This window comes from Mirounga angustirostris, unplaced genomic scaffold (genome assembly GCF_029215605.1).
Source record: "Mirounga angustirostris isolate CCGP_5_RB_7025 unplaced genomic scaffold, mMirAng1.0.hap1 SCAF_8, whole genome shotgun sequence".
NCBI classification, from domain to species: domain Eukaryota; kingdom Metazoa; phylum Chordata; class Mammalia; order Carnivora; family Phocidae; genus Mirounga; species Mirounga angustirostris.
The window spans coordinates 15,545,242-15,563,629 of NW_026991716.1; the positions used below are offsets into that span (position 1 = coordinate 15,545,242).

The 18,388-nt window shown below is 41.4% G+C and overlaps 1 protein-coding gene across 7 annotated transcripts in view; it reads right to left on the bottom strand.

Moving 5' to 3' along the window:
* Positions 1-18,388, bottom strand: part of HIVEP1 (HIVEP zinc finger 1) — a 142,127-nt gene that overhangs the window by 2,235 nt on the left and 121,504 nt on the right. For 6 of the 7 annotated variants that reach the window (XM_045866369.3, XM_045866370.3, XM_064597176.1 and 3 more), the window contains one exon: positions 1,110-1,621. In XM_045866369.3, the coding sequence (XP_045722325.1) occupies positions 1,110-1,621 (512 nt within the window). Of the gene's footprint in view, positions 1-1,109; positions 1,622-17,165; positions 18,085-18,388 lie in introns of those variants that run through there. The other variant, XM_064597178.1, reaches the window with a different exon arrangement.

An 18,388-nucleotide genomic window follows, 5' to 3' on the forward strand; every position in this document is an offset into this window, starting at 1 on the left:
ATTAATAAAAAAAAGTCTGCAGTTGTTTATTCCCTCGTTCCTTCATTCAAATGAAATTTGTACCATTTCATTATGAAATGTCTACTGAAAACCTGATTTCCAGGCACTGACAGGTGTGTCGGTGATTTTAGGCTAGAGAAGCGGAGAGCACAGGTGCCAAATCTGGAAGTCACGAAAAGGGACAAATCTTGCCAATCTCCCTCCCGCCCAAGATTATCACCTAAATATTAGCTTTTTCTTGATAATATCTACATTACAGAGCTACATTAACGCATATACTAATTTAAATATCAAATATAAGTATTAATGCAATTCAGTTAAATTATATTAATTTAGAGTAGTCTCTAGAAATCCGAGCTTGCACAGTCTTTATTTTTCTCCAGGGTCACCTCGCAAACCAAAATCTGCCACATTTAGAAATAAATCCTATGGCCATCGTCAATCCGTACTCTAGGCAAGACAAGTGTCAGGGAGATGAATGTATTCATCAGAGATTTAAACATTCCTCATGAGCCACACCAGGGGTAAAAGCAGAGACCCATTCACAGCACACGTAGGTCGTGTCTCCGTAGGCCTGTGTCTGGCCCTGAGCTGGTTCTCCAGCAGGAAGCTCTCTAAAGCTGCCACAACAATTTGATCATTCAAGCAAAGTGAACTTCTTGTTACATTATTTGGGTCACACCAACTCTGCCACAGAAACTGGTAGCTGTCTTGCTGACAGGGGCAAACTGCAAAATGTTTGGATAATTTAGTGCAAATCCATCATATCAATGCCAGTGGAAAAAGAACTCAGGGTAAGCGCGGGGACAAATAGGTCCCAAGGCTCATATTCCCAAGGGGCACATACATATTTTTTCAAATGAACAGATTTTTAAAGATCTATTTGGTTCTTTCACAGATTTATGATCCAGTATGTGAACTCTGATTAAAATACCCAGCAAGAAGCCAAAAGACATAAATGTCCTTTGCCTTTAAATAAAACAAAAAATTAAGCCTAAACAAACTGATTTAGCCAGAAATAAATAATTTAAGTATATTATTTTCTTAAGTCATTAGAATCCCCGTATTTAATAGGGTAAATGGAAGGAAACCAACAACAAAGCATTTACCTGTGTTAGAGTGATAGTCTTTCCTGCTACAGAACTTCCCAGAATTTCTTCTGAGTCCGGGTAGTCTACAGACATCTGGTGACAGGGGGATCTGGGTGCAGCTTCGGGGGACTGAGAAGAGTCTACGGGAGTTGTTGGTTCTTCTCCGTCTTTTGTACCATGCTGCCTGGTCTTCACTGGGGACTCTGTCTTCCTGCTATGGTCTGACTGCACTGTGCTTAGCACGGTCATCTTGGTAGGCAAGGCTCTGGGCAGAACATCCATCGGATCTGTGTGCACCCCAGAGAAGCAGTCGGCAATCCTGATGTCCTCCTCCACACTCCCAGAATCCTGGAAGCTACTTCTAGATGGAAGGTGCTGCGGGCTGGCGGTAACGGAGGGAGCTGCTGACAAGACAGATTCAGCCTGACTGTCTTCATCATCATCTTCATTTTCATTATCATCCTCATCCGGGCCATCCGATTCTTCAAGGTCATACCCAGACCGCTCGAAACCAAATCTTTGCTTTTCATCTAATAAAAACAACCAGGGGGCTATGTTATAGAATATTTTGCATGTGGACAAACGCAACCTTTTATTATTATTATTTTTTATAAGCTTAGCAATGCTGTGAGGAATAGAACAGACGAGGGCTCTACCCACAAAAAGCCCAAAGGTTAGCCGAGGAGAGCGGTGAGGGGAAGAATAGGTCAGTCAGTCAGGAATCAGAGGGGAGGTGCTGCCAGAGAGCGGCATGGCCAGGACACTTGTTAGGGATGCAGAACATGAAATGGACCTCAGAAGAGTACACAGGCAAGGGCAATGTATCAAGAAAATCAGAAATAGGGGCGCCTGGGTGGCTCAGTTGTTAAGCGTCTGCCTTCGGCTCAGGTCATGTTCTTGGGGTCCTGGGATCAAGCCCCGCATCGGGCTCCCTGCTCCACGGGAGGCCTGCTTCTCCCTCTCCCCCCTGCTTGTGTTCCCTCTCTCGCTGTCTCTCTCTCTCTCAAATAAATAAATAAAATCTTTAGAAAAAAAAAAAGAAAAAAAAAAGAAAGAAAATCAGAAATAAAGGCCTCAACTATTAAAGAAGACAAAGATATACAAAAATTTGACAGAGTTCAACACAATTCTTCCTGAGCTCTCTCTACTACTTTGTATCTCCTTTTCATTGGACAAATTAAAACAAAAACAAAAAAAAAACTGATGCCATTTGTATTTGTAAGTGAAATAATTTAATAATTATATCAAATATTTGAATTAATAAGTGAATAGTATTTTAGACATGTTTCCATTGTCCTCTGGGTAGTAATATTCTTTAATATTTAAGACTTCTACTTTTTCTTTTCTTTTTTACTAAGAGAGGTGCTAAATATTCCCATCATTTTTTCATTATGATTAATTCAACTCCTCACAGGAAGAGGAACGTTAACTAAAAGTAATTCATATCAGCCTCATAAACTCATGTGGGACTGTGTTTAACAAAGAATATTCAAGAAGGTCCAGGTTTCAAATGGTTTCAAAATTCTCATAAGCTCATGTGATTTAAAACTTCACCTGTTTAAAAATCTTACAAAATTAAAGGTGCTTCCCCTTAGAAAGCTAATAAACTTTAAAAAGTTAAATGGAGGAAGATGAATGCAAAATCTCTACCCCAATTCTTTGTCATGAGCCATAATAAAGAAGACATCACATTGTATTCAGCTTAGCTTTGAAACATTCTGCATTTATACGTACTTTTTAACATTCTGCTTTTACACATATATTTTGAAGAGGTTTATTTCTTGCATATTCCAAATGGTCTGCATATTAATTTATTTTACTACTCCTTGTATATTACAAAGATAAGTTCTTAGAGAAAAGTCTCAAAGGATGGACACCAAAACATTTGAGGGTAATTATTTCAAGAAGATGGAATGGATTAGAATTTTTAAGTTGTTTATCTCAAGTACATGTTACTTTTAGAATTAAAACATTCAAGGGCAAAACATACACATGTAGGCTACTTTAAAACGTGGTTTCATTTGCTTTTTGCCTTAAGGCTTCTGTTTTGCTATAAAATAACACTAATTTACTGAATCCCACCAAGTGCCCTTGCTAGAGATGGAATGGGTGATTTTGGGGTAATTGCCCTGCCTTCTGCCTCACAGATACCTCTCTGCAACCCTATCTGATGTTTGAAATTCTAAAATTGAAGAGTCATTCCCAATTTGTTTTGAGTTTGCCACAACAGTGCCAAATCAGACATTTTTAGATACTTTTTTTTTTTCTCTTAAAGGGGAAAGTTGAAGAAAATCAGAAGACATCAGATGATTAGGAGAACAGGTGACTGGAGAGGGAGGCTGATTTCATCAGAGGTCAGCCCTGCTACAGAGTCTAACTAGGATAAAACTTGCTTTACTTTAAAAACTATTACTCTGTTTTAAAAGAGAACAGTCTTACTTTTATATTTATGACTTTTTCAATATTCCTTGTAAAGCCGAGGTCCTAATCAGTCAAAGAGTTCAAGCTCCAAGCAGAGACCGTGTGTGCAGGAAGAGAGAAGACACCAAGCCTGCATCATCTCAAGTGGATGCAATGGGACACTGGCAGAGGAATTCAGCTAAACAGCTGACAGGTTGGTTAGAGCCAACTATGGTCTGGCAGGATTGTGTGAATCCTCTGAAGCTATGCTCTCCTGCAGGCTCGATGCCATGAACCCCACTCAAGTGCTCACAGAAAAGAGCGCTCAGTATCCACTGTGATCCAGGTCTGGGGGACAGGAGTGGTAGCCAGAGAGAAGGGGCAAGACATTCCACCTGGAACCACACCCCCTCTCCCCACTAGGAAAAAAACACTATGCTGTGAAGAGAAGGACACAAGCATTGCTGCCCTCAGGACACTGGTGAACACTTACTGCAGTGGGAGGAACAGGAGAAAAAACACAGCTCTACTCCTTGAGGAGTGACAAGATTACCAGCTGAGTCTACCACAGGAGCTGAGGAAGTGGTGGGGGAACACAAGGGCCACAGCCCAGAAACCTAAGAACCTGGTACATGTGGATGACTGAGGCTGAAGCAGAACACAGGTGGCTTCCTGTCCTCCTCTTCACCCTTTAATGCCAAGCTAGGACCTCTAAGTGACAAGATAACAGCCAAAAACTGCTGGGTAAGGGATAGGAGAAGAACAGGAATGTGGAGAGTGACTCTCACTGAGACACAGTACAAAGGGAAGACCTAAAACTAGGACTGAAACAGGCACTGTTCTCATAATCCACCCATCCCCCCAAAGACAAGTTATCTCTATAGGAATCTGAAGCTCTGGTGCTGTGGGAGTTGCCATGGCTACAACAAATCTCTCACACACTGTCAGATTCCTAACTAAAGAAACTCTAACACCCACACTAAAGGCCCTGCAGGAGAGGCACACCCCGTAGGAGGCAGAACGACTGCTTACATAGTCTCCACTGTCTTATACAAGATGTCTAGCTTTCAACAAAAATTACAAGGCATACAAAAAGGCAGGGAAAAAAAAAAAAAAAAAACATACTCAGAAGAGAAAAAGCAATCAGAACTAGTTGGATGTGATACAGACACTAGACATGTCAGACAATTTAAAATAAGTGATGTGTTAAAGGCTCTAATGGGAAAGGTGGACAACCTGCAATGTCCAGTGGGAATTTCAGATGAGACATGGAAACTGTGAATGAGAATGAAATTAAATGCTACAAATGAAAAACAAAGTAACAATGACAACAAGAAAATGGTCCAACCCGGAATTCTGTGCTCACTGGCAATAATTTTCAAAGATGAAGCAGAAATGCAGGTTTTCTTAGAAAAACCTAAACTGAGGGAATTCATTGTCAGCAGACCTACTTGACAATAAATGTTAACGTAAGCTCTTTAGGCACAGAGGATATGGTATCAGATAGGAATGTGGATTTACATACACACAAAAATGAAAGCATCAGAAATAGGATAAAGATAAAATTATTTCTCTAAAGTTTTACTTGCTTTCTCTAAAAGACAATCGAAGGTCTACAGCAGTCACAGTGTGCTGTGTGTTTATAGCATCCGTAGATGGAGAAGGTACAAACCTACAGCACAACGGACGGAAAGGAGGAAAGCGACACACTGTTACGGTGTCTACACTGCCTGTGAAATAATGTAGCATTATCTAAAGGAAGACAACTACATTTTTTAAAAAGGTATAAGTAACAAAGTCAAGGAAGAGATAAAATATAACAAGTGTAAATTACAGAACATAACAAGGTATGAGTAACAAGTCAAGGAGGAGATAAAACAAAATCATAAAAAATGCTCAATTAAGTCAGAAAGAAAAAAAGAAATAAAAAAACAGCTGGTGATAGATTTTATTCCACTACATGAAAAATGACATTAAAAGGAATGGTCTAGGGCGCCTGGGTGGCTCAGTTGGTTAAGCGACTGCCTTCGGCTCAGGTCATGATCCTGGAGTCCCTGGATCGAGTCCCACATCGGGCTCCCTGCTCGGCGGGGAGCCTGCTTCACCCTCTGACCCTCCCCCCTCTCATGTGTTCTCTCTCAAATAAATAAATAAAAATCTTTAAAAAAAATAAATAAAAGGAATGGTCTAACACATGAATTAAAGGAGAGAAACTGCTAGACTGGATTAAAAAAAAGCAAGTGCCAAGTATACATATTGTGTACCAGAAGCCTATTTTAAATATAAATAGATTGAAAGTAAAGTTAGGAGAAAGATATACCTTACGACATTAACTAAATTACAGCTGGAAAAACTAACTAGTATACTAATATCAGACAAAGTAGATTTCAGAACAAAGAATATTATCAAGAATGAACAGGAACATTACATTAATGATACAGGGGTTGCCTTACTATGAACATATATAATCCTAAAAGTGTAGCAACTATATGAAGCCTCAAGATAAATGAGGTTAAAACTGAAAAAAGTAATAAACCAGTCAAGAATTATAGTTGAAGACTTCAACATTCCACTCTCAGTAATTGATGGACCAAGTATACAGAAAATCAGTAAGAACACAGAAGACCTGAAAAACACTATCAAATAACTTGTCCCACTCTGAAAAACAAACTGAGGGTTCTAGAGGGGAGGGGGGAGGGAGGATGGGTTAGCCTGGTGGTGGGTATTGAGGAGGGCACATTCTGCATGGAGCACTGGGTGTTATGCACAAACAATGAATCATGGAACACTTCATTTAAAACTAATGCTGTAATGTATGGGGATTAACATAAGAATAAACAAACAAACAAACAAAAAACTTGTCCCAGCTGACAGGTATAGAACATTCCTTCCAACCCACAGAATATGCTTTCCTTATAAGTATATATGGAACATTTACCAATATATACCATATTCAGAGCCACAAGGCAAACCTCAACAAATTTAAATACAAGTCATACAGAGTATGTTTTGGATGAAAACAGAATGAAACTCGAAATCAATAATTGAAAGATACCTGAAAATCCCCCAGTATTCCAGATTTACCTAACATATTCCTAAATAATCCTTGGGTCAAAGAAAAAGTCTCAAAGAAAGGTCAAAAATACTCTGAGCTACATGAAAGTTAAAATATAACATGCAAACTGTGGAAGGCAGCTAAAGAAGTGGTTATTGGGAAATTTACTGTATCAAACACTTCTATTAGAAGAGAGGTCTTAAATAAATAATCAGAGTTCTCACCTTTAGAAATTAGAAAAAAAAACAAAAACAAAATCACACCCAAAGCAGGGAGCAGAAAGTAAATAACAGAGATAAGAATGGAAATAAAGAAGTTGACAAAAGAATAGCAGAGAAAGTCAATGAAACCAAAAGCTGGGTCTTTGAAAAAAAAAAATAAATAAAATTGATAAATATCTAGTAATACTGGCTAAGAAAAAAAGAAGATACAAATTACCAGCATTAGGAAAGAAAAAGGGACTATTACTACGAACCCATAGATGTTAGAAGGATAATAAAAAATCTATTAAGGGGGTACAGTTGGTTAAGTGTCTGCCTTCGGCTTGGGTTGTGATCCCAGGGTCCTGGGATCTAGCCCTGTGTTGGGCTCCCTGCTCAGTGGGGAGCCTGTTTCTCTCCTCCTCCCCACTCGTGCTCTCTCTCGCTATCTCTCGCTCTCAAATAAATAAAATCTTAAAAAAAATCTTTTAAGAACTCTATGACCCACCAATGAACAAACAGGAATTCAAAAATAAGCTACAATACTATTTAAAATAGCACCAAAATAATGAAATCTAAGTATAAATTTAAAAAAGGATCTGTTATGTTGAAAACTAGAAAATACTAGTTAAAGAAATAAAGAAATAATGAAGAAATAAATAAATGAAGAAATAAATGAAGAGATATACTTAATTCATAGACTGGAAATTTCAGTATTGTTAAGAAAGGATTTCTCCCCAATTTGACCTATAGATGCAATACAATTCCATTAAAAATCCCATAAGCATTTATCAGGTATTGACAACCTGATTCTAAAATTTCTAGGGGAAAGAAAAGAAATGAGAATAGCCAAAGCCATTTTGGAAAAGAAAAGAAGTTAAAGAACTCAGACCCAAGCTGTGTGGTATTGGCAGAAGGACAGACATATAGGAACCAACAGATGAGTAGAGAGAATCCAGAGATAAAACCCACACAAATATAGTTAGCTAAATTTTGACAAAGGCAGTTCCATGGGGAAAGGACCGTCTTCTCAATAAATGTTGCTGAAACAAATGGACATCCACATATAAAAAAATGACACATACTTTACACCTTATACAATAACTCAATGTAAATGTAAAATACAAAACTGTAAAACTTCTTCAAGGAAACTGTAGAAAATCTGTGTAACCTTGGAGTAGACTAAGATTTCTTACATACGACATCAAAAGCACAATTTTAAAAAACTGATAACCTGGGCTTCATTAATATTTTAAAAAACCCTTTTTTCTCTGAGAAAAACACTACAAAAAAGAATAAAGACAAGCAGAGACTGCAAGAAAACATTGCAAATCACATTTCTTTTTTTTTTTTAGATTTTATTTATTTATTTGACAGAGCGATAAAGAGAGAAAGCACAAGCCAGACCCCCAAAGCTACTCATTCTATTATTCCTTTCATACGGCACTCTGGAAAAGGCAAAACTATAGGGAAAAAAGAGATCAGTGGTTGCTAGGGGTTGTTGGGTAGGGGAAGCAGTTGTCTATAAGGGAATGGCACAGGGGAATTTGGGGGGGGGGGTGATGGAACTCCTCAGTATGCAACTGTGGGGTGGACATACTATTCTACACATTTGTCAAAGACCACCATAGAGTGAGCTGAATGCCATGAAGTGAACTTTACAGTATGTCAATAGAAACATAATCAGCCTGGATGTGGGATGTACCCAAGATGGAATGCAAGCTGAGACAGATGACCCTATCTGAAGTACAAGTGAACCACATAAGCACTCTGAAGGGGTGGGAAGAAAGGTCCACCCTGGGTGCGGGTTCTGACCGGATGAGGTGAAGGCCGAAGACAAAACGAACTGCACACACACTGACTGTAAGTGTAAATCTGTTTCTTTTGCAGGTGGGTTAGGATTTCTGAAACTGGTTCATTAATACTAGTATTAATGAACCAGTGTGGCTCAGTTGGTTGGGTTTCCGACTCCGTTTCAGTCAGGTCATGATCTCATGGTTCCTGGGATCGAGCCCCGCATCAGGCTCCATGCTCACCGGGGAGTCTGCTTGAGAGTCTTTCTCTCTCTCTGCCCCTCCCTCTATAATAAATAAATGAATCTTTAAAAAAAATCCTACAGTTGAACAAATATGCAAACACAGTGTAGATGGGGACCAGGTTCCTCACTGCCAGGGACAGAAAAAGAGAAGGCTAGAATCAACTGTGTGGACTGGAACTGGGACTATCAGTATGGACTCATATTTCATTCATGTATATGGCATACGTGTGAGTGTGTGTGTGTGTGTGTACATGTCCCCCCACCCCGATACAGAAATGAATACAGATGTGTAAGTAGGAGTTAGCATAGGTACATATGCTTCCTGGCTCTACCCAGTGACAGAGGACAGAGCAGTGACAGGTCAGTGGCAATGAACACACCACCTAGTGAGACCTTGGTTTCTAAATACCATTCTCCAGTAGGGGGAACCAGAGGTCCTTGGAGAAACGGTTGATGTCAGGGCTGAAACATCTTGGCGTGCGAGAAAATAAGGAACTTCTTCAGGAAAAAAAAAAAAGATGGGGCCCATCAAAAGGGCACAGGAACAGACCTCAAAGAGCTCTCAACGGTGAATAAGAACTTGAGCTACACAATAAAAAACAATAAGACTGTTCATAACCCAAAGAATAAAATATATATATATATCCTTGAGTCCATATGGATGTAAATGAATGAAAGGATGAAAGAACACATGGAGATATGGTAACTTCCCCTTGAAGAAAAATTCCAATTAATAAATTAGAACACCCTAGTCATACTTATCCTAGGCAAGATCCACCAGTGTATAAACAGGATACCTGCATAGTCTCAAAGTATCTCCCACAAACATTTAATATTTACAAAGGGAATGACAGTAAGTTTACAGCAGAAAGTCCTGGAACATTAGCCAAGTGAGGTAAGTTAACCTGACCAATAATATTTACTGACGTAACGTGCCTCCGGATACAGTAAGACTGCCTCAAGTACAATCGCTCTAACCTTCCTAATCCAACCTCAATCCAATCATGAGCGTACACCGGAAAACCCCGCACTGAGAACATTCTACAGAATAACTGATCCGTGTTCCCTACAAATGGCAAGGTCATGAAAGACAACAGAGACTGAGGAACTCATGAGAGGAGCCTAAGGAGCCATGACTGCCAAGGGCCATGTGGGATCCTGAAGGAGATCCTCAGCCAGAAAAAGGACATCGGTGGAAAAAGTGGTGAAACTCAAGTCACTTCTGTACTTCAGTTACTAATGTTGAGCTGAAGTTAATCTCTTCGTGTTGGCAAATGTTCTGCAGTTCTGCACGATGCTAACATAAGGGGAAGCTGGGTGAAGAGTATACAGGAACTCTCTATATGCGCTTTGCAGCTTTTCTGTTAAGATTAAAATTATCTTTTGGAAAGCTGCATAAAACAAACAAACAATCTGCCAGTGCTCCAGGGTCTTTATTTTACTCCCTCGACATCAATATTCTGTCTCATTCAGATAAGCTTGCACAATATCCACTTCCCTGCTGTTCTTATACTCACCAAGACTTCTCTTTCTGATAAACAATTTTCTCTTTCCTATTGTTTAATAGGAAACTATTAATTCTTGAAATCAAATCCAACGCTCCTCTTGGTGAATTTAAAAGCACAGGAAATTTCTCCCCAATACACCATAGCCTACATACATGTGTTAAGTTTTTAGCACCTACAACTGTTCCTACCTTGTATCTTGTACCTACTTTTGCATCTCTTAGCTGCATATATGGTTCTGGCCACCCGGACTCGCGGAGAATCTGGCTTCGCCCTACATACACACCAGCACTAGTTGATAATAACTAAAACAAGTAGTTAAGGACAGGGTATTTTCTCTGATAAGGATTTAAAAAAATGTAAATTTTAGTTAATTATTTTACAGTGTCAAGCCCATAGCTCACAAGTGTCAGAGCTGAGATTCAAACCCAGGTTTTGTCTGGCTCCTGAGTCTCTGCTAAATGTTCCACATTCAAATGTCCTATTTTAAAAATCTATCTACAGAGTGACCTGAAAGGTCAATAGTAAATTATCAAAATTAAACCAGCTTATAAATATGCATGAGTTGAATGCTTATAGGTACAAAAACTAAAAGCTTCATATAATTATTTAATTATGAATAGCAGAGCATATAAAACGCAATCCCCAAGAAGAATGTAAGCTAATAACTCAACCTTTTTAATTTCACAACAAATACACTGCATTTTATAGTGACTGTGGAAGTTTAAGAATACTTACAGTATAAATCTTTAAATTATATATATATGTGTATATGTATACACACACACACACACACACACACAATTTATATGAAGGATTTAAAAAGAACACCATATATTGTTTAATGGGGAAGGGGGTAAAACTATTTGGCTCCATGTTAATCTGATTTTGCCTTGATCATGCCAAGTTTCAGACCAAAGTTGGAGGTATGATGGATGGGAAGGCCCACAGGGTGGCTTCCCTGGACCTTTCTTTCTCCCTGGACAGAGCCACAGGCCTACAGCTTGAAGGGCTGGGATTCCTTGCTGTAGCTTTCCTTCTCCAGGACAAGGAGAGAGTAATGTTTATCTCTGCATGTGCTGAGTCCTGAAACTCCTGAAGGGGAAGTTTCCAAGTCTGGAAACCTGAAAATGAACTCTGGATCATCACATACTTGTTAAACAGGGTTGATACTCTAGGCTGACAGAGAAAAGAGAAAATGGGTAGCTGAAATGAATGGAAGACAATGGCATCCTTTCAAATACCCATAGCGCCAAGGCAGAGCCCACCAACTCTTGTTCTCTTGTTTGGATTCTTGTTAATAAAAGTCCTTTCATATAACTCCACCGTCCCCTTAGCCCTGCTCCTACCCCCAAAGAACACTATTACTACGGCCTCAGAAATCATGCTGACAGAAGACGAAGAAAGGAAAAGTGACTTGTCTGTGATCACCGGCTGGCAAGGGCGAGACCAGAGACTTGTTAACTACTCCAAAGACTTACCATTCAGGACTTTGTGGTATTGTTCACTTTGCTATAGCACGTTACACAGTGCAAGAACTACCACAGCGTGCCGCACGGAGTTCCTGTTACATCCGACCTTGGCAAGCATGTGGCTCGCTGCCTGTTCTTGTCAGTAAAGTTTTCCTGGCACGTAGCAGGCTCAGGGGTTTACAAACTGTCTAAGGCAGCCTTTGGTCACAGCCACAAACGTTAGTAGTCATGACAGAGGCTGTATGACCCACGAGACCTGAAACAGTCACTATCAGGCCCTTTCCAGAAAAAGTCGGCCAACACCCATACTCCGCTATCCTGTTTCAATCTAACAGGCACGGTAACAGCAGTGATATCAAACTCCTCTTAGCAAGGAAGTTAAGAGATGTCTCTATGGCTAGGAAACATCAAAGCCAAAATTTGGAACCAGCTTTTCATGTACTTAGGAGTCCTGTCATTACGCCAATGGGGTGCACGGCCTTCCTACTATTCTCCTACCATTGTTCTCTTGGTGTGACATACCGACTGTAACACTCCAGGAGGGCAAAGGCTGTAGCTTACCCCTCTGCGTCCCCCAGGGCCTCTAGGACAGACATAAAAAAAAAAACCCACACTTGCTTAACAAATTCATAAATGTTTGGCCCTTACAAGTTCTGTTTCGTTTACGTCCTCCTGGACACATTCCCTGCTCCTAAATTTTTCCAATACTCGGTAAAAATTTATGTAAGTGGAAAATTAATGCCTTTAATTTCTGTGAATTTAAATTTGTGAGGGAAAGAAGAGGTAGGCGATGCGGCACCACTGTTTTTCAAAAGTAAACGTTTCCATAAGCTTCTGTCACCCAGTTTCCCCGAAGATGGAGTTCCAACTCCAGCAGGGGTCGGATGAACTGCAGCCTGCCCTCACATCGCTGCCACAGTGACACCTGCTGGAAGAATCGGATTCACAGGTGGCCACCACCACCCAGGCTGGGATCCGCATGCTCCTGCTTGTTTGGCTCCCAAGTTTAGAAATAGTACCTGGAGATCCAGACAAACAGCAGCAACTTGGGGGGGAAAAATTCTTTTAAAGCCCACAACTATGGCAGTAATAAGTTGTTGTTATTTTGCTTGTTTTAAAAGGTGAAAACATCATTAAGAATGTAAGGGGCCAAAGTTTAACGTTCATTCGCTTCGGGAAGTAAAACCAAAAGACTCGTATCTGTGTCGTTCGTTAATGATATTGACACTTCTTTATCTTATGTAGAAATCTCCAGAGCTATTATGGTTTCGTACTGTGCATGGAACGTTTTCTTAAAAAGAAGCAATCCTGTTTTCCCTGAAAATCCCAGTGACAGAAACATACTGTACAGGTTTCACGTCGACAGAATTTCATTTAGAAAAATTCATTTAATTTTAAGGGCAAATGTGATACAGGTCTTAAATCCTGCGATCTAACGTCACGGCTCTTATACACCGTACCCCAGACTTGTACCCCAGCAAGAACCATGTTTGAAGCTGCGCTTGGCCACACTGGGTGGTTCTCCCCATTCGGCAGCATGTTAACATTCTCGCACTGAGGCCCGGCACTGTTGACGAAAACATTCTTTGGATCAAGGCATGAAAAGCGGGCGCCTGGGTGGCTCAGTTGGTTAAGCGACTGCCTTCGGCTCAGGTCATGATCCTGGAGTCCCGGGATCGAGTCCCGCGTCGGGCTCCCTGCTCGGCGGGGAGTCTGTTTCTCCCTCTGACCCTCCTCCCTCTCATGCTCTCTCTCTATCTCATTCTCTCTCTCGCAAATAAATAAATAAAATCTTAAAAAAAAAAAAAAAAAGCAAATAGCCGGCAGGACGGTCTGTGACACAGAAGGTGAAAACAAGAAAGTATTCACTACTACCCCAAGAGCACAGGGACAAAATTCCTGAGACTGTCATCTGGCCCGGCAAAAAGAAAATGCGCACCACGGGCGGCTGGCTGGAGGGATGAGACTTTTCGTGAGCACATACTACTATAATTGCAGCTTGAGTTGCTGGTTTTATTTTATTTATTTATTTATTTTTTTAAAGATTTTATTTATTTAGAGCACATGAGAGGGGGGAGGGTCGGGAGGGTCAGAGGAAGAAGCAGACTCCCCGCCGAGCAGGGAGCCTGATGCGGGACTCGATCCCGGGACTCCAGGATCATGACCTGAGCCGAAGGCAGTCGCTTAACCAACTGAGCCACCCAGGCGCCCGAGTTGCTGGTTTTAAACTAAATGGAAACTTCTTTTTAAATGCCAAATGTCCACATTTTAATGGCTGGCTTAGAGAAACTTATAATTCCTCCTGCTTCATTCAACGTAAATGGTTCCTAGCATCTGTACATTTACTCCACTTGGAAATTAGCCAAGAATTCATCGGCTGAAAGATAAAATGGGTAGCCTTGCAGCCCACTGTTGCTAAGGGCAGTAAGGAATTTAAAAAATCAAGGGTCTTGGGTCCTTCATCACACCATTTCACAGTGACCTTTAGCAAGTCCTCTTTAGCAACCAGAGACATGCACATGACCCCAGTGAAGGACATTCTGAGTATTGTGCTGGTCGGCACAGTAGGGAATGGGTTTAAGATAACTTAAACAAAAAAGATTGAAGATAATGCCAGGAAAATAAATACTAAAGTTAAGGAGAAATAAACCCAGAGTAAACCTTTGTAGAAAATAGACAAAATGAGGCAGACATAAAGGAATAACTAGATACAGTATTAAGAAGCCTTGGATTTTTGCCAGAAAGCCATAAGCTGGCTAAGACATTACCAAATGGTAATAATATTTAAGAAATAAATACTCTGGGGGGCACCTGGGTGGCTCAGTCAGTTAAGCATCCAACTCTTGATTTCAGCTCAGGTCACGATCTCAGGATTATGAGATCGAGCCCCACGTCTGGCTCTGCACTGAGCATGGAGCCTGCTTAAGATTCTCTCTCTCCCTCTATCCTCCACCCCCTGCACACTCTCTAAAAAAAAAAAAAATTTTGGTGAGATACTATGTAGTAACATTGACCTTTCGTGAGTGTTTAATAAATTTTGTTGAATGAATGAAAGCTCAGAGATAGTATTTCCTGGTGATATATCTTGGTGTGCTATAGAGAAGATCAATTAAATGACCAAACCCCCAAATTTTCCCTGTAAACCTAAAAGCACTATCCTTGGTATAGGTTTCTGGGTGCTACTCTGCAAAGTCTGGCATTTAGAATCAGATCTCCCAAACAACAACATTGTGGGTTATTTTTTTCTTCCTTTAAAAATATCTACCCCAGGGCGCCTCGGTGGCTCAGTTGGTTAAGCGACTGCCTTTGGCTCAGGTCATGATCCTGGAGTCCCTGGATCGAGTCCCACATCGGGCTCCCTGCTCAGCAGGGAGTCTGCCTCTCTCTCTGACCCTCCCCCCTCTCATGCTCTCTATCTCATTCTCTCTCTCAAATAAATAAATAAAATCTTTAAAAAAAAATATCTACCCCATTTCTTAGATGTCCAAGGTGATCAAGATTTAAATATATGCAGTAAGTTGTTACATGTCTCGTTAGCATTGACCATCTAAGAGCATGTGACGTTCATTAACGTGTGCCGAATCTAATCGTCTTTTTTTTTCTTTAAAGATTTTATTTATTTATTTGAGAGAAAGCGAGAGACAGAGCACGAGCGGAGGGGGAGGGGCAGAGAGAGAAGCAGACTTCCCACTGAGCAGCGAACCCCATGTGGGGCTCGATCCCAGGACCCTGAGATCATGACCTGAGTCAGCTTAACTGACTGAGCGACCCAGGTGCCCCTCTAATCGTCCTCCTTAAGGTAGTGTAGGACTCCACTGCTTGCAGAGCGGCCGCACGGTTAGACGAGGAAATACGCAGTGTGGTGACCAAAATTACATAGGAACTTAAATCAGTATCTAGAGAAGACAATGTCACAAATTTTCATACTGATCAAGCCTTGACATTTTAGAGGAATGGTTTCCCCAAAGACATGGAGTCTCTGAATCTGGCTACTTAATTTTTCTTTAATCACTATATTCTTTAGTGGGCATCTATCATCTATCAGCATTGGTAGTGACAAATTTCAACTGTGTTTAGGCAAAGCTTGGTGACAAAGGACAGTCAGCTGGTGGAGTTTAGTTATTTCAGCCTTTCACTTTTCACAGGGCTAGACCGGCTATCCCTGGACAACTGCCGTTGTGTGGGCATGAAAGGCATCGGAAAAGCCACTGCAATCATTACCCTTCTGAAATAAAGGTAAAAAAGCTAACCGTGAGAGGCACTGCGGCACCTTCCTGCCAGCCAGACCTCTGCATTTTCCTGAGTGTTTACTGGAGACATGCGGCAGCGGGATGCCAAGTGTGGTTTCTGACAGTACCCCGCACCAGGGCTTAGTATCAGATTTATGCTAGATCACAAATTTGAGAAATGATACCAAGATCGCAGGTGCCACAAAAGCATCTGATAAAACTGTTCACCATTAAAGAGAAGACAGCAAGTTCTGTGTGCAAAGATCCTACATCACACAATACAATCTGACCCCTCGTTTTCATCTAGTGGGCCAGGAAGATGGAGAACACATGGTCAGGCAGGAATGTTGAGAGGGGCAGAGGATCCTATGAGGCATCTAAAGTCTCCTGAGGAACCACTATGTGTCTGATCCCTACACGGGGGAGACTGTGTGACCAGGGGGACGGGAAACCTCAGTGAGCAAGGACGGGGCAGAGAGGCGAAGCTGGCAGAGATCACTCAACACTGACCAGCCTCAGACCCCTGAGCTTCAGTCTAGCAGGAGGTGGAGGTGTACATTTCAGAATTTAAAACTGCAATACTTGAAAACATTGATTCTCCTTCCTACTTTTTTAAAAGTCAGCCACTTCATCTCCTACAACTGTATTTCTAATAATTTGTATGTTTCCTGGGGAAAGGAAATTGACAGTAAAGTGAGACACTTCGTAACAAACTGCTACACTTTACCACATCCTTATGGAATTAAACTTTTTAAATCAAAGGAACACTTTACATATTATGGAATGTTTAATAGAATAAAAATACTAGAAAAATCATACTGAAGAAATACTAGCTGTCAAGTGTCACAACATCAAGAAATTGGTATAAACTGCCACAGCAGCGGCTCTGATTACATCTGAGGACAAGTGAGTAGAGTGGACACCTGGAACCACCGCTCCCGGGCTAAAGCTCCCTTGCATAGTCTGACCTGTCCCGTGGCCCCCATCAGGTATGCACCCTGTCCAACTCTCACATCCTGTCCCAGTTACGTGCTTAGCACCTGCTCCTTGCCCCTAACCTCAGGGCTTTTGCCCAAGCAACTCTCTCGGTCCAGAATGCTGCCCTCCCACACCCCTCCTCCTCACCGATACTTGTTCAAATACAGCAATGTCTGGATAAGTAAGTCCCTTCCCTTTCTTCTGGGACATCCTTAGTCATCCTTCTGCAACCAACCAGGCATCCCTGTTCCTGCCCCGATCCCAGCCGAGGCTGACTCGCGCCAACACCGCCGCCCAGGCAGGGAGCCCCTGAGCCCGAGGGCAGCAGCCGTGCACATCACCTACAGCTGCTCAAGGGCTAAATGAATGAATGAACGCTTCGACAAGAGAAGCAAATTTTCTTCTCTGGAAACACTGAAAAACAGATCTTCGTCAATCTGGAGTGATCATCACAGAGGATGGAAAAACGGAGTAGTCAGGTAACTTGAATTACTGTCTCGTCTAATGACCAAGAACTAACAAATTAACAAACAAATGTCGTCATGGCTTTGACAATTCCTGTGTCTGTTACTTAAAGTAATCTTCACGGGTAGAGGCATTAAATGCCGTATTATAGCTACCGTCTGATTTTAGGGAAGGGATTTAATGGAAAACTAACATGTCCAATTCTAAAACTAATAATAATCAAGAATTTTCTGACAGACTGTAGGTCATTTTTTCCCCCAGTCCTTCATTAAATCAACAACTATTTACTACCTATCACTTGCCAGCCACCATCCTAAGAAGCCAGAGATCGGGCAGTGAACACAAAATCCTTGTCCTCATGTTTTATTTCCATGAAACACACACACACACACACACACAGGGGATCCTGAACACACTTTAAAGGAAGAGGCAAAGGGCACCAAGGATGACTTCAAGATGTTTGGACTAGCAGCTGGAAGGATGGGAGAAGACATTCGGGGAAGTGTGCTTCTTAGATGTAAGGGGTGAATCGGAAGTTTGGGGCACGTCCAACTTGTGCCCATTAGACTCGCCAGTGGGAGTGGTGAGCAGGTGGACGGATGTGCCAGTTTGGAGTGAGTACTGGAATCAGCAGCAGACAGGTGGTATTTACTGTCAGAAAACGGAATGAGATTACCTAGTGAGTGGATATAGACAGAAAAGAGACCAGCCACCACAGCCCTGGGCACTGCATGTGGAGGCCAGTGTTCAACTAGAAAACAGGACCCCCTCCAGACAGGCAGCAACCTACTGCAGGCTCTGGGCTTTCTCCCCGAAAAACACAGACATCTGAAGAACTGTTAAGCAAGACCCCATCTCTAACTACTGCTGATTTAATGGAGAGGAACCTCTTTTCAAAGACTAATAAGACACAACCTTAGGACAGTAATCAAGAAAACACAAAGATAGCAGGCTC